The following is a 14,907-nucleotide window of genomic DNA, read 5'->3' as shown; positions in this document are numbered from 1 at the left end:
ATCTACGAACCAGTGATTCCCAAGATACAACAACAGATAAGTAGAGCATTGTACCAAATTACCATTAGAAACATATTTTTGGTAAGGTCTCAAATCGGTGAAAAAACCGGAATGTACCGAAAAATTAAAACCAAACCGGATTTGTGAAAAAAAATCGGACCAGACCAAACTGCTTTCACTAGTCTGATCCCGTTTTAAACCAGTCTCCTTTGGTCTGATTTGATTGGATTGGTCTGGTTTGCTTTCAAACTATTTTTTATCATTGGGGATCGTTTAAGACCGTTTTGAAAAGGTTTATGACTTTTTTTAATTGTATCATAATGTTTCAAACTATTTTAGACCATACTTATAATTTATCCATAATATTACAATAATCTAAAACAAAAATTACCAGCAAAAGTACATAAAAACTTTCGCAATCGTTTATAAAACTTGATCCATTAATACTTCTATTCATTTTTTTGCTTTTGAATGTCCACTTCTAATATTTCTATTCATTTTTTTGTTTTTTGTTTAATTTAACGAGTTGTTTAGGCGGCAATTTTGTTGACAGATATTTAATTTCGTATCTGATACGAAGGTTTTTGATCAACATGACTAGTCACGCTAATAATAATACAATACACATGTGCAACGTCTTTCCTTGTATCATAGCTAATTAAATTCGTTTTCAGCTTTCCATTGTATTCATCTATGTATTTGAATAAATTTTTTTTTTTTTTATTATTTCGTCTAAAAATCTAGATTAAGAAAGTATGTTGTAACATTTACTTTAGGAAATTTCATTGTTTTCTAGCAAACTGTTTTTAAGGAAATTTCTTGAATAATGAAGCTAGAAATATGTTGTAACTTCATTTACTTTAGGGAAAATGACACATATATCCATGTGCTTAAATGAAATGTCGAGTTCAATTTTTAGTTTTCAAAAATATCGAGTTTGTATCACGTGTCTAATTAAAATTACGAAATTATACACTAAAATAGATAACTGTGTCACAAATATTCTTTTTACTAATTTATCATTAATGTTGACTATGATATGTTAACCTCATTTTATCCTTATTCTTTTTTTTAAAACTTCATTTTATCCTTATTCAGTAGCTCATTATAGCCCTATATGTAGTCTATTGTAAAAAAAAAGTAACGATATCTGAAATCTGAAATATCGTGGAGATCACAGACAGAGGAAATGATAAACATCGATATTAAAAAATCATTAGAATCATTGATTCGAATGTGAAATCCAGTAATCAAAGTCGCAGTTTGAGAGGTATGTATGAATTTATTAGTATTTTAATTTAGTTCGATTTCAAAATTTGGGATTGGGGGTTGTTTTTATTTTTATTTTTAAGTAAATTACATATTGGACTATAAACGCGAATGAATAAGGGTAAAATGAGGTTTACAAATAAATATCAGAGTCAACATTAATGAAAAGTCAACAAAATGATGATTTTAACACAATTATTTATTTTAGGATATAATTGTGTCATTTTAAATAAACGGAAGGTACAAACTCGATAATTTTGAAAATCAAAGGTTAATTTCAATATTTCACTTAAACACAGGATATATATGTCCATTTATAAATGTTGAAGCTAATTAGAAAGTACAAACAATTACATGTTATAACTTCAAGTCCATAACTTATTATAAAGAATAATTCTCTTCTATAATTCAAATTTAAAAATAATTATTCTTCATAACCTTAATAATGATTTTCTTAATCGATAATTTCAATGAATAGTTACAAAGATGTTACAATTTTTTAGTTAGCCCCCCTTGAAGAAATTTGTCTAGAAAAACATCAACAGTGAATGAAAATACGCTTTATTCACTGATCCGATCCGGTTTAAACCACAGTTTTAAAATTGTAGACTGGATCGGACCACTTATAAAGATCAATTGGACTATACCAAACCAATGAAATTGTAGATTATTTAAGACCAGAGCTTTGATTTAAAAATTAGTAATTCGATCCGATTTCTGGTTTTACTATTTTTTTTTTTTTTTTTTGCAGTCCTACGTATTTTTATAAGAAAGCTTTACAGCACCGCATGTACTACATTGCACCTCATTAATATATTTTTTGCAATCTCATTATTATTGTGAAGTGCCGTGAGGTGCCGTGCATTGCAATGAGACAATTTTATTAATTTAAAGCTTGATTTGGTAAAAAATGTGCATTGTTGTAGAATAATTTCAATTTGGCATATAGAAACTAAATTTAGTGTATCCCACACATATTAAGTGAAATTTGTTTTCATATATAAACTCTTCATAATGAGTTTTCCATGTATGTAAGACTGTTTTATAATTTCATTTTCTTTCACAAATTTATGATTATTTTTACTATTCATTCCATTGAGCATCAATTATTTTCATGTATTTAAACTTCAATTTTTGACAAATAAATAACTTATATTATATCTCTTACTACATAGAATAATTTAATATTTAAACTTCCGGTCTGGATGAGGGACCACAGTCAAATAAGTACCACAAATGAACAAATAAATTAGATATTAAATACTCTTTAATCTTTATCATCCAAATTTTTCCAACAACTACCAAAAATAAGCAAAAAGAAAAAAAGAAAAAGATATATGCAATATTCAAGATCTTAGTTTGGAAGTTACTTCATTGCGACTCATACAAAAATGTTACGTGAGATTTGGATGAGCGGCACATGGCAATTTGAACTCGTTTTAGAAATTACAAAAAGAAAAATCTCTGAAATTAATTAGTGTGTTGTTAGTATTTGTATGGGGTTAGATTTGTGGGGCTGGGCAACAAATATGGTCTGTGGATGAATCGAAAGGTCATGGATATGTATGGTTGTGTCAAAATGGAACAAATTATGGCATTCAGTTTGGGATTGTCATTGTCTTCTTATATACCCAAATACTAGACATTGTGAGGGTCCATCACTTAAATAATCATAATCAAATAGTGAACAACGTCGCTCACTTGTCTTCTTCGTTTCTTAATAATGTCTCTCAAATGAATCCTAATATCCACTCATTTGCTTTGCTTTGCTTTCGAGTTATGTATATATCCACGGAACAATGACGGTGCTCACATACATGCTTATAATTCATCACAAGACAACCATTTCGTATGTTACGTCCAAAATGTCGCCACTCGGCCATTTTCAATTCAAAGCGACCAAACATATCAATAATAGCGCTCTAGATATTTGGAGATATGTAAAAATAATACCGATAGTAATAGAAGGTAGCCCCAAAGCGAAGTTTCTATTTCTTTCTTCTTTAACAAAAATGACATGTTCTTGGCGAAAAATTCTGAGTATTTTCCCTTGCATATACATGCTTGATCAAACCGATACTGAAAATGAATAAGAATCAAAGGGATAGAAAGAAAGTACGACATCGCGTGCAAAAAAAAAATCCATATGCATGCACTCGTTAAATGTGACGTCACCCTGATGCTTGACGATACATAAATGTTGGTATCATTTTAATAATACACCCAATGATCGATTATATTTTAATCCAAGTTGAACGACCACGAGACTAGGACAAGAGAGATGATAGTTAGCTTAGTGGTTTTAATAATTAATAAGCTCAACTAGAAAGATGGGAATGCATGCTTGGAAGAAGAATAAAATCATTTCGTAGGGTATGATTTAAATAACCTAAAAATAAAGCCTAATCGCACTTTCTAATTATATACGCTTTCAGGTTGCAATAATTGTTTAATTAGACGCAGTTGAGAGACTCACCATCCCATGTGCTTCATTAACCATCAATACGTATTAAATAATTAAGAAGCAGAAGGTGTCTGCCTATAATTTATGGGAAAACATGGGTAGTTAAAGCGTAATGCAGGTGGGAATAATTTAAAAAAAGGAAAAATTGTTCAAAATAGCCATTTGAAACTAATTGATTAGCAAAATATCTAAATTTACGTTTTTAAAAATTTTTTGACAGTCAAAGATTAAATTGTTTGACGATTATTATAAGTAATTTATCACTTTCAAAAAAATTAATCTTGAGTCGGAAAAATTTAAGAAACCAAATTAATGCACATTTTGACTATTTCACTAAATTAAAACAAACATTGACTATTTTGCAAATTTATAACTTTAAATTGACTATTTAGCTATATTACCCTTTAAAAAGTTGCAGTATATCATTAATTTTTTTAAAAAAATTGTGCGAATTTTCTATTAAAAAAAGGTAAAAACACCCATTAATACAGGAGAATACCATCTTAATAATGAACACCATTAATCTAAGTCGACGTGAAACTAATACTAAATTTTAATAATCGTACGTTTTGTGCATATTTCCGACAAAAGAAAAAACAACGAACACAATAAAATTCGAGCGCGTATAAAATAATTTAAAAAAAAATTATGATGGTTGATGGACAAAATAAATCCAGCTCTTTCAATGGATCATTATTTGAATGTTCAAAATTTAAAGCGTAACCACTAATACAATTGGTAAAATTGACGAGACAATCAATCCATGGCCTACTAGTACTAACTAATAAATTAATATTTGAGCTACTATTAGTACTTTTTAGATTGGTTTTAGAATATAGAAATATAGATTGATGCTAACCCTAGTTCTGAATTTGTTAAGAATATCTTTTCGCCAAAGATAATATTATATAAACCTTTATTTATAAGATTTGTGACCCCTCGTGTGAAGATCACAATTTCGCAGTACTTTTCTCATTAAGTACAACCCTTTTTTTCCCATCCACACAAATCAAAGAAAGGTGCGAGAAAATGTTTTATTGACGTATAATCTGATGTCGATCGATAAATAATGGTTTCTCAATAGTATTTGTAGTGATTTTATTTGTCACAATATTATTGACGTATAGGCTGATGTGGATCGATAAATAAGATATTATATATTAAAAAGTATTCGTCAAGGTGTTTCTCCAAATAAAATAAAAAAAAGGTATATATTCATATGAATACGATCATTTGAAAATGTAATTCGTGCGTGCGATACATAGAGATGGAATAAAGTTGGATAGGCTCTAAATATAGGTATCTAAAAAAGATATGAAAAGAATAGCAGAGAGAGAAAGAGAAGTAAAATGATGAAGATGGCGATCCCGTGTAGCTCACGGGACGCAAAAAGAAAGAAAGAAAGAAAGAAAGAAGAAGCATGAATGAGGTGACTCTTTCACTGAAAACCTTTATTGCAAAGATGCACCGATTACCTCTCATCATGTTATTCATTTGACGAAAAGAATCTCCTGCTGTATTTCATTTGATATGTGAATGTAAAATATATATAACTTTTTTAATGCGTAGAATATTTTCATGATACAAGAACGGTTTTACTTTTTTGTATACTATAACAAATATAATTAATTATTTCTTAAACATACAAATAATTTATTTATTTCATATCAAATATATTCCATTCCTAAATGTGCAAATGAACAAAACAATCTAACAAAAACAAAGATCGGTTATTTTCCTCAGTGAGCTGAAGCACGATCTATTATATGCTGAAGCACGTAATATAAATCGAGCTTTACTAGCCAAAATTGGATGATTTTTATGGTTATTTTGCTACTTTCAAAATACGACGCTAAAGAAATTTTTGGATGTTGGGAAAAAATGTGAAGACTCTCGGCGGTGGAAAGTGATCCTCTGTAGCCATGAATTCCTGAAAGAAAATACGAGTTATGTGGTGAAGAGTGACCTAATTGAGACGATTGAGGGGATTGGAATCTTAGGCGAGTCACAAGAGGATCTGCTATATTTGCGGTCCATCATCATTGAGTATGAAAATGGTCTATTGTTTGTTCATTTGGTTTGATTTCTTGATTAAACAATGGTTTAGGTTTAGCTCATGAGTTGCGTAAATGGGCAAACCATTCTAAACTTGTTGTACGAGATCGTTTTTTGTTAGTCATGGTGCGCTAATGAAAGAACATGTTTTAAAAAAGAGATATTTCCAAAACTATTATTAGAAAGTTTTTTTTTACCGAAATCATTAATTGCTTATTATTCCCAAAAAATTATCATGGGAGAGATAAATCTCTCTCTCTCTCTCTCCCGGATTTAGATCTCGAATTTGTTTTTTTTTTATACACTGTTTTGGATTTAACGAGAAAAGAGTTATCTGAAATGAGAGAGAGAGAATAAAAGTAGGGTTAAAGATATAATTCTATTAAATAGGTAGTCATAATTTTGGAACAAAATAAAATTAATATTTTTTTAATAATCATAATTTTTGGTGTATTGTCCTTTAAAAGAGTTAGCCAATACAATAAAATTGAATCTTTTCCATTGGTTGGGTCTCTATTTTTGTTTTACTACTTTTTCATTCATACATTTTCATTGGTCGGGCCTTTTTAGTTTTGGTAATGTTCAAGTGATGTTTAAGAGTACTTCAACTTTTAGCAATAAAATAATAACAAAAATAAATTAGGACATTTATTACAAAAGACGAGAAAATCGTGTCCTTCAGATAGGATTTTTGGTACCTTGGGTTGGATTGGAAATGGGTGGGTTTAGTTCGTGTGTTTCATCCACGCAATCTCTAATGAATTATCAAACACAAATTAAATGACACACTGTCCCTCCAGAGTCCAGCCCTAGGCCTGGTGGTAATTATTCTGTTGAGTCAAATCACCAAATTATAAATCAACCGATTTAGTCAACAATACAGTCCAAGTACCGACAACGATGGTACATAGATGGAGGCCCCACATAGCGTCTGAGAACAATAATTCAAGCGATGCTTTACGACTAAATTTCTTTCATAATCCTTGTACGCACACATTCGTTTGATAACATAATAGATCAAACAGTGTTTTAGTTGAACTATCAAGAAAAAATACACCTCGAAACAACAGCACAGACCAAAAGGACATAGTATCAATATCTTGATCTACTTCGGACCCTGTAGGGAAAAACAGTGGGAATAATTAGTGTCCTAAAGAACAAAACTGAGTAAAATGTGGAGGGAAGAGCAGAGAAATGAGAGACCTTGAGGATGATGGAGAGCGAGAGCGAGAACGAGAACGAGGTGAGCGCGAGCGGGAATCATATCTTCTATAACTTCTGGGGGGACTTCTGTGCCTTCTTCTATGATACCAAGGAATGGAATGAATGAGAAAACGGTGGTGATCTTATCCTTAAAAAGGAAAAAAAGAAAAAAGACAAACCTTGGAGGAGGGGAAGGGGTTCGGGTGGGTGTGTAGGAGTAAGAGGATCGTCGGTTTGTTTCAGCAAGCTTTTCAAGCCTCTGCCGCTCCTGCTCTCGCTTCTTCGCCGTTTCAGCAGCGCTGTCTTTCTTAACTGCGCAAACACACACACACACTCTGTTACAACACAAACACACACACACACACTATCCTTTTTATGATTGGAATATGCCCCGCGCCTACTCTGTTTATTTAGCTGTTTGTTCATAATCCTTTTAAGCCGTTCCTGAGGAGTTTCTTTTCTTTCCACTTCTGGCTGCTTTGATTGCCCTCCGCAGCTGCTTGCCTTGTTCAGCTTTGCTAGCGCTGAAGACGAGCTGCAAACAAAACCCATCAAATACACACACCAATCCGATCAACAAAGATCGGTTCAGAATTCATGGCACACCTGATCATCACTTTAGGTCCCTTGTCATTGCAGAGAGGGACTCCAGCGGCAGGGTCGACATGAAGGGCTTCGAGTATTTGACCTGACAATGGCCTGCACAAAATGCATACACTCAGAGACAAGACACCCCCTTTCCAGATCTCGGGATAAAAATAGAATATTCAAAAAAGGAAGCCTCGTCTTCTTATCCTCTGCACGCCTCATCAATTTCTAACACTCAAAATGTATTCCTCAAGGAACTAAATGTGGGAAAAAGCTGCAGCAGAGTAAACACTTTGTCGAATCAATCTTTGCAAGAATTTAAAGGTCGACCGGCTCAGTGGATCAGCCTGTGATGACGGGGGAGAAGATGGCGGAGAATATCCTTCGCGCTTTGCTTGCTTTGCATCGCTAGAGCTGCCAAATTCAGTGATGTATTCTATTTTGGGAGTGCTTGCTTTGCTTCGATGTACATCCTCTGAATGTCGTCCACGAGAGTGTCGCCTCGAGTATGATGGCGAGCGAGAGCGTGACCTTGATCTGAACTCATAATATTTAAACAATTAAAAACCTACACAAATAAAGTTATTTTATTTAACTGTAGAACGTTAAATTGTATCCAACGAGATTGCATAGCTTCATGTACCTTTTAGACCGAGGATAGGCTTCATAAGTCGGACTACGTCTTGTTTCACTGCATAGAACAAGGAGGACAAATTTACATTGATGGATTGTGGCCAAGTATTCCAGATTACATCATTGCAAAACATGGTCTGATACCGGTAAGGATCGTGATGGAGAGAGCGGATTCCCGTACTACGCGCTGCTTCCCTTTCTCTCTCTCTTCCAATTTGAGAAACCTTCCGGCGCTCCTTGCGACTAAGCTTCCTCTGAATGAATTAATATCATATCATACGTGAATCCTGATGAGAGCTCAAAAGGAGTTCCTGAGATATAAGACTTCTGAGAACTTACAACTGAAGGATCTCCTTTGATGACTTCTTTCTGCCTCCTCTCTTCTTCCTTAGCTCTCTTATCCTTGTAAACAAGCCAACCATACCTTTTCACCCCAAACTCCTTGGCTATTTTATCCATACCTTCGTCATTGCTATCATCGCTGTTGAAATCGTTGTCATCTTCTTCATCGTCGTCATCATCATCGTTATCGTCAGCATCGGAAAACTGGTTTTCTTCTTTTGCGTCTCCATCGTAGGAGAACCCAACTTGTGAATAAGGCCCTTTGGTAGCAGGAGGCTGGGTCACTTGAGATCTGTCAAATGCACAAAATATTCTGACAACTTAACCTCAGCAATTGGCATCAGGATAAAGAGAGAATTCTGCTATTCGACAAAGATAATACTAGTGGAGTGATCTATCGATCCCAACAATACGTATGTGATTGTTAGGACCGTAAGGGTAGTATTGTAATTACGTATTATTAGTTAGTTAGGCCGTTTACTTAGTATAAATAAGAGGTGAAAGGAAAGAAAAAGGGAGGGGAAAAGAATTGTAAAGCTTTGGTTAGGAAGCTAATTCAATTGGGAGAGCACGGACCTCTCGAAAGTCCGATATCTTTTGTAAATTCCCGTTTAATCAAGAAAACCAATTTCAGTTCGTATCAAGTTGACCTAGGGCGTATCAAGTTGCTCAACTTGATACGCCCCGAGATATTTCTTTTATTGTTTCGAATAGGAATGAAACTATTACAATGAGATATCGGACTTTCGAGAGGTCCGTGCTCTCCAAATTGAACTAATTTCCTAACCAAATCTTTACAATACTTTTCCGATCCCCTTTCTCTTTCCCTCACTTCTTATTTATACTAAGTAAACGGCCTAACTAACTAATAATACGTAATTACAATACTACCCTTACGGTCCTAACAGTGAGCTTTTAATATAACGAACCTGTCCAAGGCAAATGAAGCAGCGTACTTTGCCTCCAACTCTTGATCCACATATTGCAACCCCTCCTCATCACCAACTGTTGGCACAAAGCTTTTTTTGTAACACTCAAGTCCAGATGTATTTTTGCAAGCGATTTAATTCAAAGTTCCACTTTCAACCATAGAAATGCTTTGCAAAGACACACAAAGAAAAAAGTTGTGATACATGGAATTGTTAAAAAAAAAGTACCGACATCCTCTACGTCGATGCTTAATTAAATCCCGATAACGCTCAAAATTAACAAACTCCTCTAATTCATCCTCTTCTTCAGACTTCTCTTGGGCGCGGAAATGTCGAGACCCCGGCTCTCGAATGAAATCAAGAAGTGCACGCCCATCAAATCTGCCGGGCATAAACAACATTGTCTCTCCTCTTAAACATCAATAGATCAGCGAACATCGGACTTAGAATGAGAATCAGGAAATAACCGACCTGTCAATCAATATATCTTGTTTTCCATTCCAAGGTATCCTGAGAATGAGATGAAACTTCAATATCAAGCCAAGGAAAAACAACAATGAGAGTGACATTATATTCTCATAGTTAGTGCTCATGGTTCAAGCTTCGAGCAAATATCAACATTATAATCCTCCTAACTACATTATTTCAAGCAGCAAGCAAAGCTAAATAAATTAGGGCTGAAAATAACTAAATTCATCGATGAAATCCCTAAGAAACCAGAAATTCCTTTGAACACTCAAACGCTGCATAAGTTAGGACTGACATTTACTCTTAATCCAGAAACGCACTAACTTTGCCTAAAACGGGGTCATCTAGAAGAAAGAAAGTAAGAGCAAGCTTGATTATACAATCGAGGATTCGAAAATAGGAGAAGAGAGAGATAGGCATACAATCCTTGCTGGTCCTCAGTGGCCTGGTAAACTCCGTCGTCGCGGTAGAGGCGACATCGAGCTCCGAGGAGCTGGATTGACTGCTGAGGATCGCCGCGGCGCTTGGCGAGGAACACGGCTCGGCGCTGTGCCCGCTTCCGAGCGGCGTCCATCATATCGTGGACCTTCTTCTCCGACCTCCGAGCCTCGTGCCACATCGCGATCACCTAACCCTAACCCTATCTGCCTCGATCGGAGTGATTTGATTGTATTCTCTTTTGGGCCTCGCACCCACTTCCTAGTTCACCCTCTGCTTTGGTAAGGTTGAAAGTATTTATGAAATAAATGATTACAAACTTAGTTTGATCTATAAAATTAAAAAGATTTAATTAATTCCTGCTATTTGTTTAGAGGAAATAATTAATAAATAAAATAAGAAAATCTAACAAACTAGACCGCTTGCTATTTAGCCAAACATTTGAAATACATTTCAAATATAACTAAAATATATGGCGTATCCATGTTAAACAAATTTCATTGATGATTTTGAATCCCATAATTAGGGATATGTTATCTATTATAATCTTTAGTAACGAAAACCATTATATTAGTCGATTGACGTTTATTTTTTAATTTCGAATTTGTCTATCCCTTGATTTTAGTTGTGGGGTTCATATTATAACGTAAAATTGCAATCTAAATTTCTGAATATTTTGTAATTATTCGAGCAGTTTCTTTGACCCTTAGTTTTTTAAGTAGTGTATGTTGGAATAAAAATATTAAAGAGCATTTCATATTTGTGATTGACTAATTTGTGGCTAATGGTTGAGTGGGGTCCACTCATCAGAGATTTAGAATTGAATTATTCTAGCATATTTGTAATCTTTGATGGGTATAAGATCGAATATTTATTCGCCAAGTTAAGTTGAATGAGAACTTTATGTTCAAAGTGTGTTGAAAAATACCAATATTTATGAATGAAAAAAATGAAATGTGTCGTCGTTGTAATTGATCATACAAAGTCTCACGTAGAATGAGAATGAACAAATGAATGATCTTATATAGCTAATTTGTTCAAAAGTGTATGAAATTTCAATGATGGCTCAGTTTTGTAGATGGGCAAGGGTTTAGGGAAGCCCATGTCCACCATACACTCGCGCCGTCGCCGTCCGTCTGGTTGGGTTGAGCTTAAAGATTAGTTTTTCTTGCAAATTATTTTGTTTATTTATTTGTTTAATAAATAAATATTTGGAATTAAAAGCTAGGGTTGTACAAAACCGAACCGAAAATTGGATAAAACCGATATTCAAATCGATCCGAAACCGAAATCTGGAGCCACGTCACATAGTCAAAATTCGAATTTGGATAACCGATCCGGTTTCAAAAACTGAACCGGATATCGATCTTAAGATAAACTTGGATCTTTAATTTTATTCAGACATCACGATTATGGGGAAAAAATAGACACAACTTTTAATTTGATATTTTATTTGACAAGTTCATTTGCTATTTGTTTATTGAAACTAATTTATTTTAACTTTATGTCATAATGAATAGATAATAGTCAAGTTGTCACAGAAGAAGAGGCTTCCCATATATCAACTCATACTCATACTACTACAACTTGATTATGTGAGCTCTCAAGGTAGTGTTGTTAGTACGGTTTCAATTATATGTTTGCTTTATTATGATCATGTTGTAATTTATAATTGTATATTTTGATATTTGCATGTTTAGGTAGTTGGAGACGAGAACGTATGTATTCGTGAAGACGGGTGTCCTTTTGAATTTTACTTTTTATTCAGTTTTAGACTATAGATTATTATTTTGGAGCTTTATATGGTTTGTTTGTAATCGTATGTTGATCATTGTAATAGTTTTAGAGTCGGATATGAATTTTAAATACTGGATAACCGGTTTCTTTAAACTGGATCCAGAATTTAAAGAACCGGATAACTAAATATTGTAAATCGTATATTGGACCGGATATTGGATTTAAGAAACCAGATAATCGAATTTCGGTTTTAGACTAAATTGGACCGAATTTTAAAATACCAAAAATTCAGATTCAGATAAAAAAAATGTTAAAACCCAAACCGAACCAATTCAGTTTCAGCCCTATTAAAAGCCATGGTTAAATGGCTTGTAACGAGCATTCATTAGACTACAATTTGTGTTTATAACCGAGCCAATATGTTCAAAACGTTTGAACGGTTTTGTGAGTTTAAAACCGTGCATTAAGGTGTCTACAAAAACCTATATGTTGAGCAGTTTTTTGGTCCAAATCTGTCCAGACTTTGCCTATAAATAACAAGGCTTAAACGATCATTCGAACTACCGAAGTTCATGCTTCTCACTTTTGTCTCCCTCCAAAAATTTGAGATTTTGCTTTCTTTTGTAGTCCGGTGGTAGAGTCTGAAACAGAGTTCTGTTCGCCGAAGTCGTACGTTATGGTGCACCGTCCGTCTCATCATTGTTGTATCATGGGAAACACTTGCTCATTATTATTATTATTATTATTATTATTATTATTATTATTATTATTATTATTTCGTTGTTTTTATTTGCAGTGTCTTTTTTTGCAAATTGTTTTTTATCCAACACAGTAATCTAATAAAAGTATGTTTATAATGGTTTATTTTGCACATGATTTAGCTCTGTCAATAGTATGTCGATTCATTAGTTGTTTATATGCATATGATTTATTTGCATTGTATTTTTTTTGCTCAGAATTTGCGTTGTATATTTATGTATACTATTTTTATTTTCGTTAATTTTATTAATTTTCATATACAATTGTCTATTAACGAGTTCATTGAAGGTTTATTTTTAAATATTTCTTAATATAAACGAAATCAAAGTTTATGCCTGCGTCAGTCTACTATCACGGGATTCAATTAGTTTCCTTTTTATTACTTTGCTTTTGAATTCCTTAATTAAACGAGTCAATTTTCCGTTTGAATTTTAAATAGGAAAAATATCATATGCCTCACCTATGATTTTAATCAAAATGAGATGTTTATTTCATGGATTTCTAAAAATATCAGGACTTACCAATAACATCACCATTAATATCAATTATAAACACGATTATTGCATATATAGACGCGACTTTCTGCGCCCTGTTTTGTCCTAGTGCAAAGACTTTCTAATGTTTTCTATTTAAAGGGTATTTTGAATATTTTCATATTGTTAATTGCAGTTTATGGTTATTTTGCAAAATAAATCAAACATTGGTTGTTTAATTAAACATAAGTTTGAAATTGGTTAGATAGTTAAAGTGCCCATAAAATAAACTATACAAATTATGCAAATATAAAGTCTTTGAAAAAAAATGTATAATTATCAAAAGTGATAGTGATCTTTTCTGCAAATTTCAGAGTTATTACGTTTTAAAATTATTATTTAAGATATCTTATTAGATGAAAAATCTTTAGAAGCGACATTAGGTCGCATTTAAAAGTCAGAAGCAATATGTCGCTTTTATAATTACTTCTAAATATTAAAAAATATCGAATGTAAAAAACTGTTTTCTGATATCTCATATATTTTAGCTCATGTTGCTTTTTGTACAGTGTCTTACTCAATGTTCAAAATATCGGGATATATCGGTGATATATCGCCGATATATCGTTTTTTGAAGAGTCTCGGTAAAATATCCGTTGTAATCGTTATCGTTTTATAAATATCGGTAAAATATCGATGATATATCGACAAAATATCGTTTAGTTAAAAAATCCAAAATATCGACAAATATCGACAAAATATCGTTCAAATTTGAAAATATCGTTTTTTTTTTTGTTTTTTTTTATTTTATTTTTTATTTTTTATTTCTTATTATTTATACATTTTACTTATTAATTTTACTTAGTATAATGATATTATCAATATTTCTTTATTTATATTTTATTATACATATAAATATATGTATGATACATAACGTATTATATATATAATATCTATACTAAATTACTAATAGACTAAATAATTAAATATATAATACTATTCTTTTTTTTATTATTTTAAAGAATATTTGTAATGTAGTAGAAAAAATATTACAATTTATTTGAAAAAATATTTTATTACATTTTTTAATATTGAGAAAGTAATGTAAATATTAATAATGTATATCTATAAGAAAAAAGTTATAGCTTATAGGTATATTTTAAATTTGATTGTTTTATTAGAAATTTAAAAATATAAATAGTGGTACATATTTTATTATATTTTGTTATAAGATTTTTGTCGATATATCCGTCGATAATCGATATATCATCGATATATCACCGATATAATCGGTAGTCGGTATTAACATTGTTATAGAATATCCGTCGATACTCGATATATCCGTAAAATCAGAACCTCGGTATGGGTATCGGTATCGATATTTTGAACATTGGTCTTACTTTCCATTTTTATTCTTAAAATATTTTATTTTTGAAATTTATACCTCAATTATATTATTATATATAACGAAACAAGGGCGGCTGGGTTACCTGTCCTTTTTTATTTTGCTTAGCCATATAAATAAATAATGTTCTTTTTTTTTTTTGGT

General features: G+C 32.3%; 1 protein-coding gene across 2 annotated transcripts; it reads right to left on the bottom strand.

Annotated features, from left to right (window-relative positions):
- Positions 1-6,629: 6,629 nt before the first annotated feature.
- LOC149398887 (CLK4-associating serine/arginine-rich protein) lies at positions 6,630-10,694 on the bottom strand. Of its 2 annotated transcripts, none has more exons than XM_089612226.1 (13): positions 10,374-10,694; positions 9,955-9,993; positions 9,716-9,864; positions 9,484-9,559; positions 8,552-8,846; positions 8,357-8,466; positions 8,223-8,270; positions 7,910-8,116; positions 7,598-7,690; positions 7,393-7,526; positions 7,171-7,303; positions 6,992-7,090; positions 6,630-6,905 (listed from the first exon to the last, which is right to left on the bottom strand). In XM_089612226.1, the coding sequence occupies exons 1-13, from the start codon at positions 10,568-10,570 to the stop codon at positions 6,881-6,883; spliced, it is 1,605 nt and encodes a 534-aa protein (XP_089468352.1). In that variant the 5' UTR covers positions 10,571-10,694; the 3' UTR covers positions 6,630-6,880. The 2 variants fall into 2 exon arrangements, with proteins under 2 accessions (XP_089468352.1, XP_089468353.1); XM_089612227.1 differs by having other exon boundaries at positions 6,992-7,087.
- Between the last annotated feature and the right edge of the window lie 4,213 nt (positions 10,695-14,907).

This window comes from Urtica dioica, chromosome 4 (assembly GCF_054948205.1).
Source record: "Urtica dioica subsp. dioica isolate 48M chromosome 4, U.dioica_male_clone48M_v1_H2, whole genome shotgun sequence".
Lineage (NCBI taxonomy): Eukaryota > Viridiplantae > Streptophyta > Magnoliopsida > Rosales > Urticaceae > Urtica > Urtica dioica.
The sequence above is the reverse complement of the archived record's forward strand: the minus strand, read 5'-3'. Positions and strand labels throughout refer to the sequence as shown.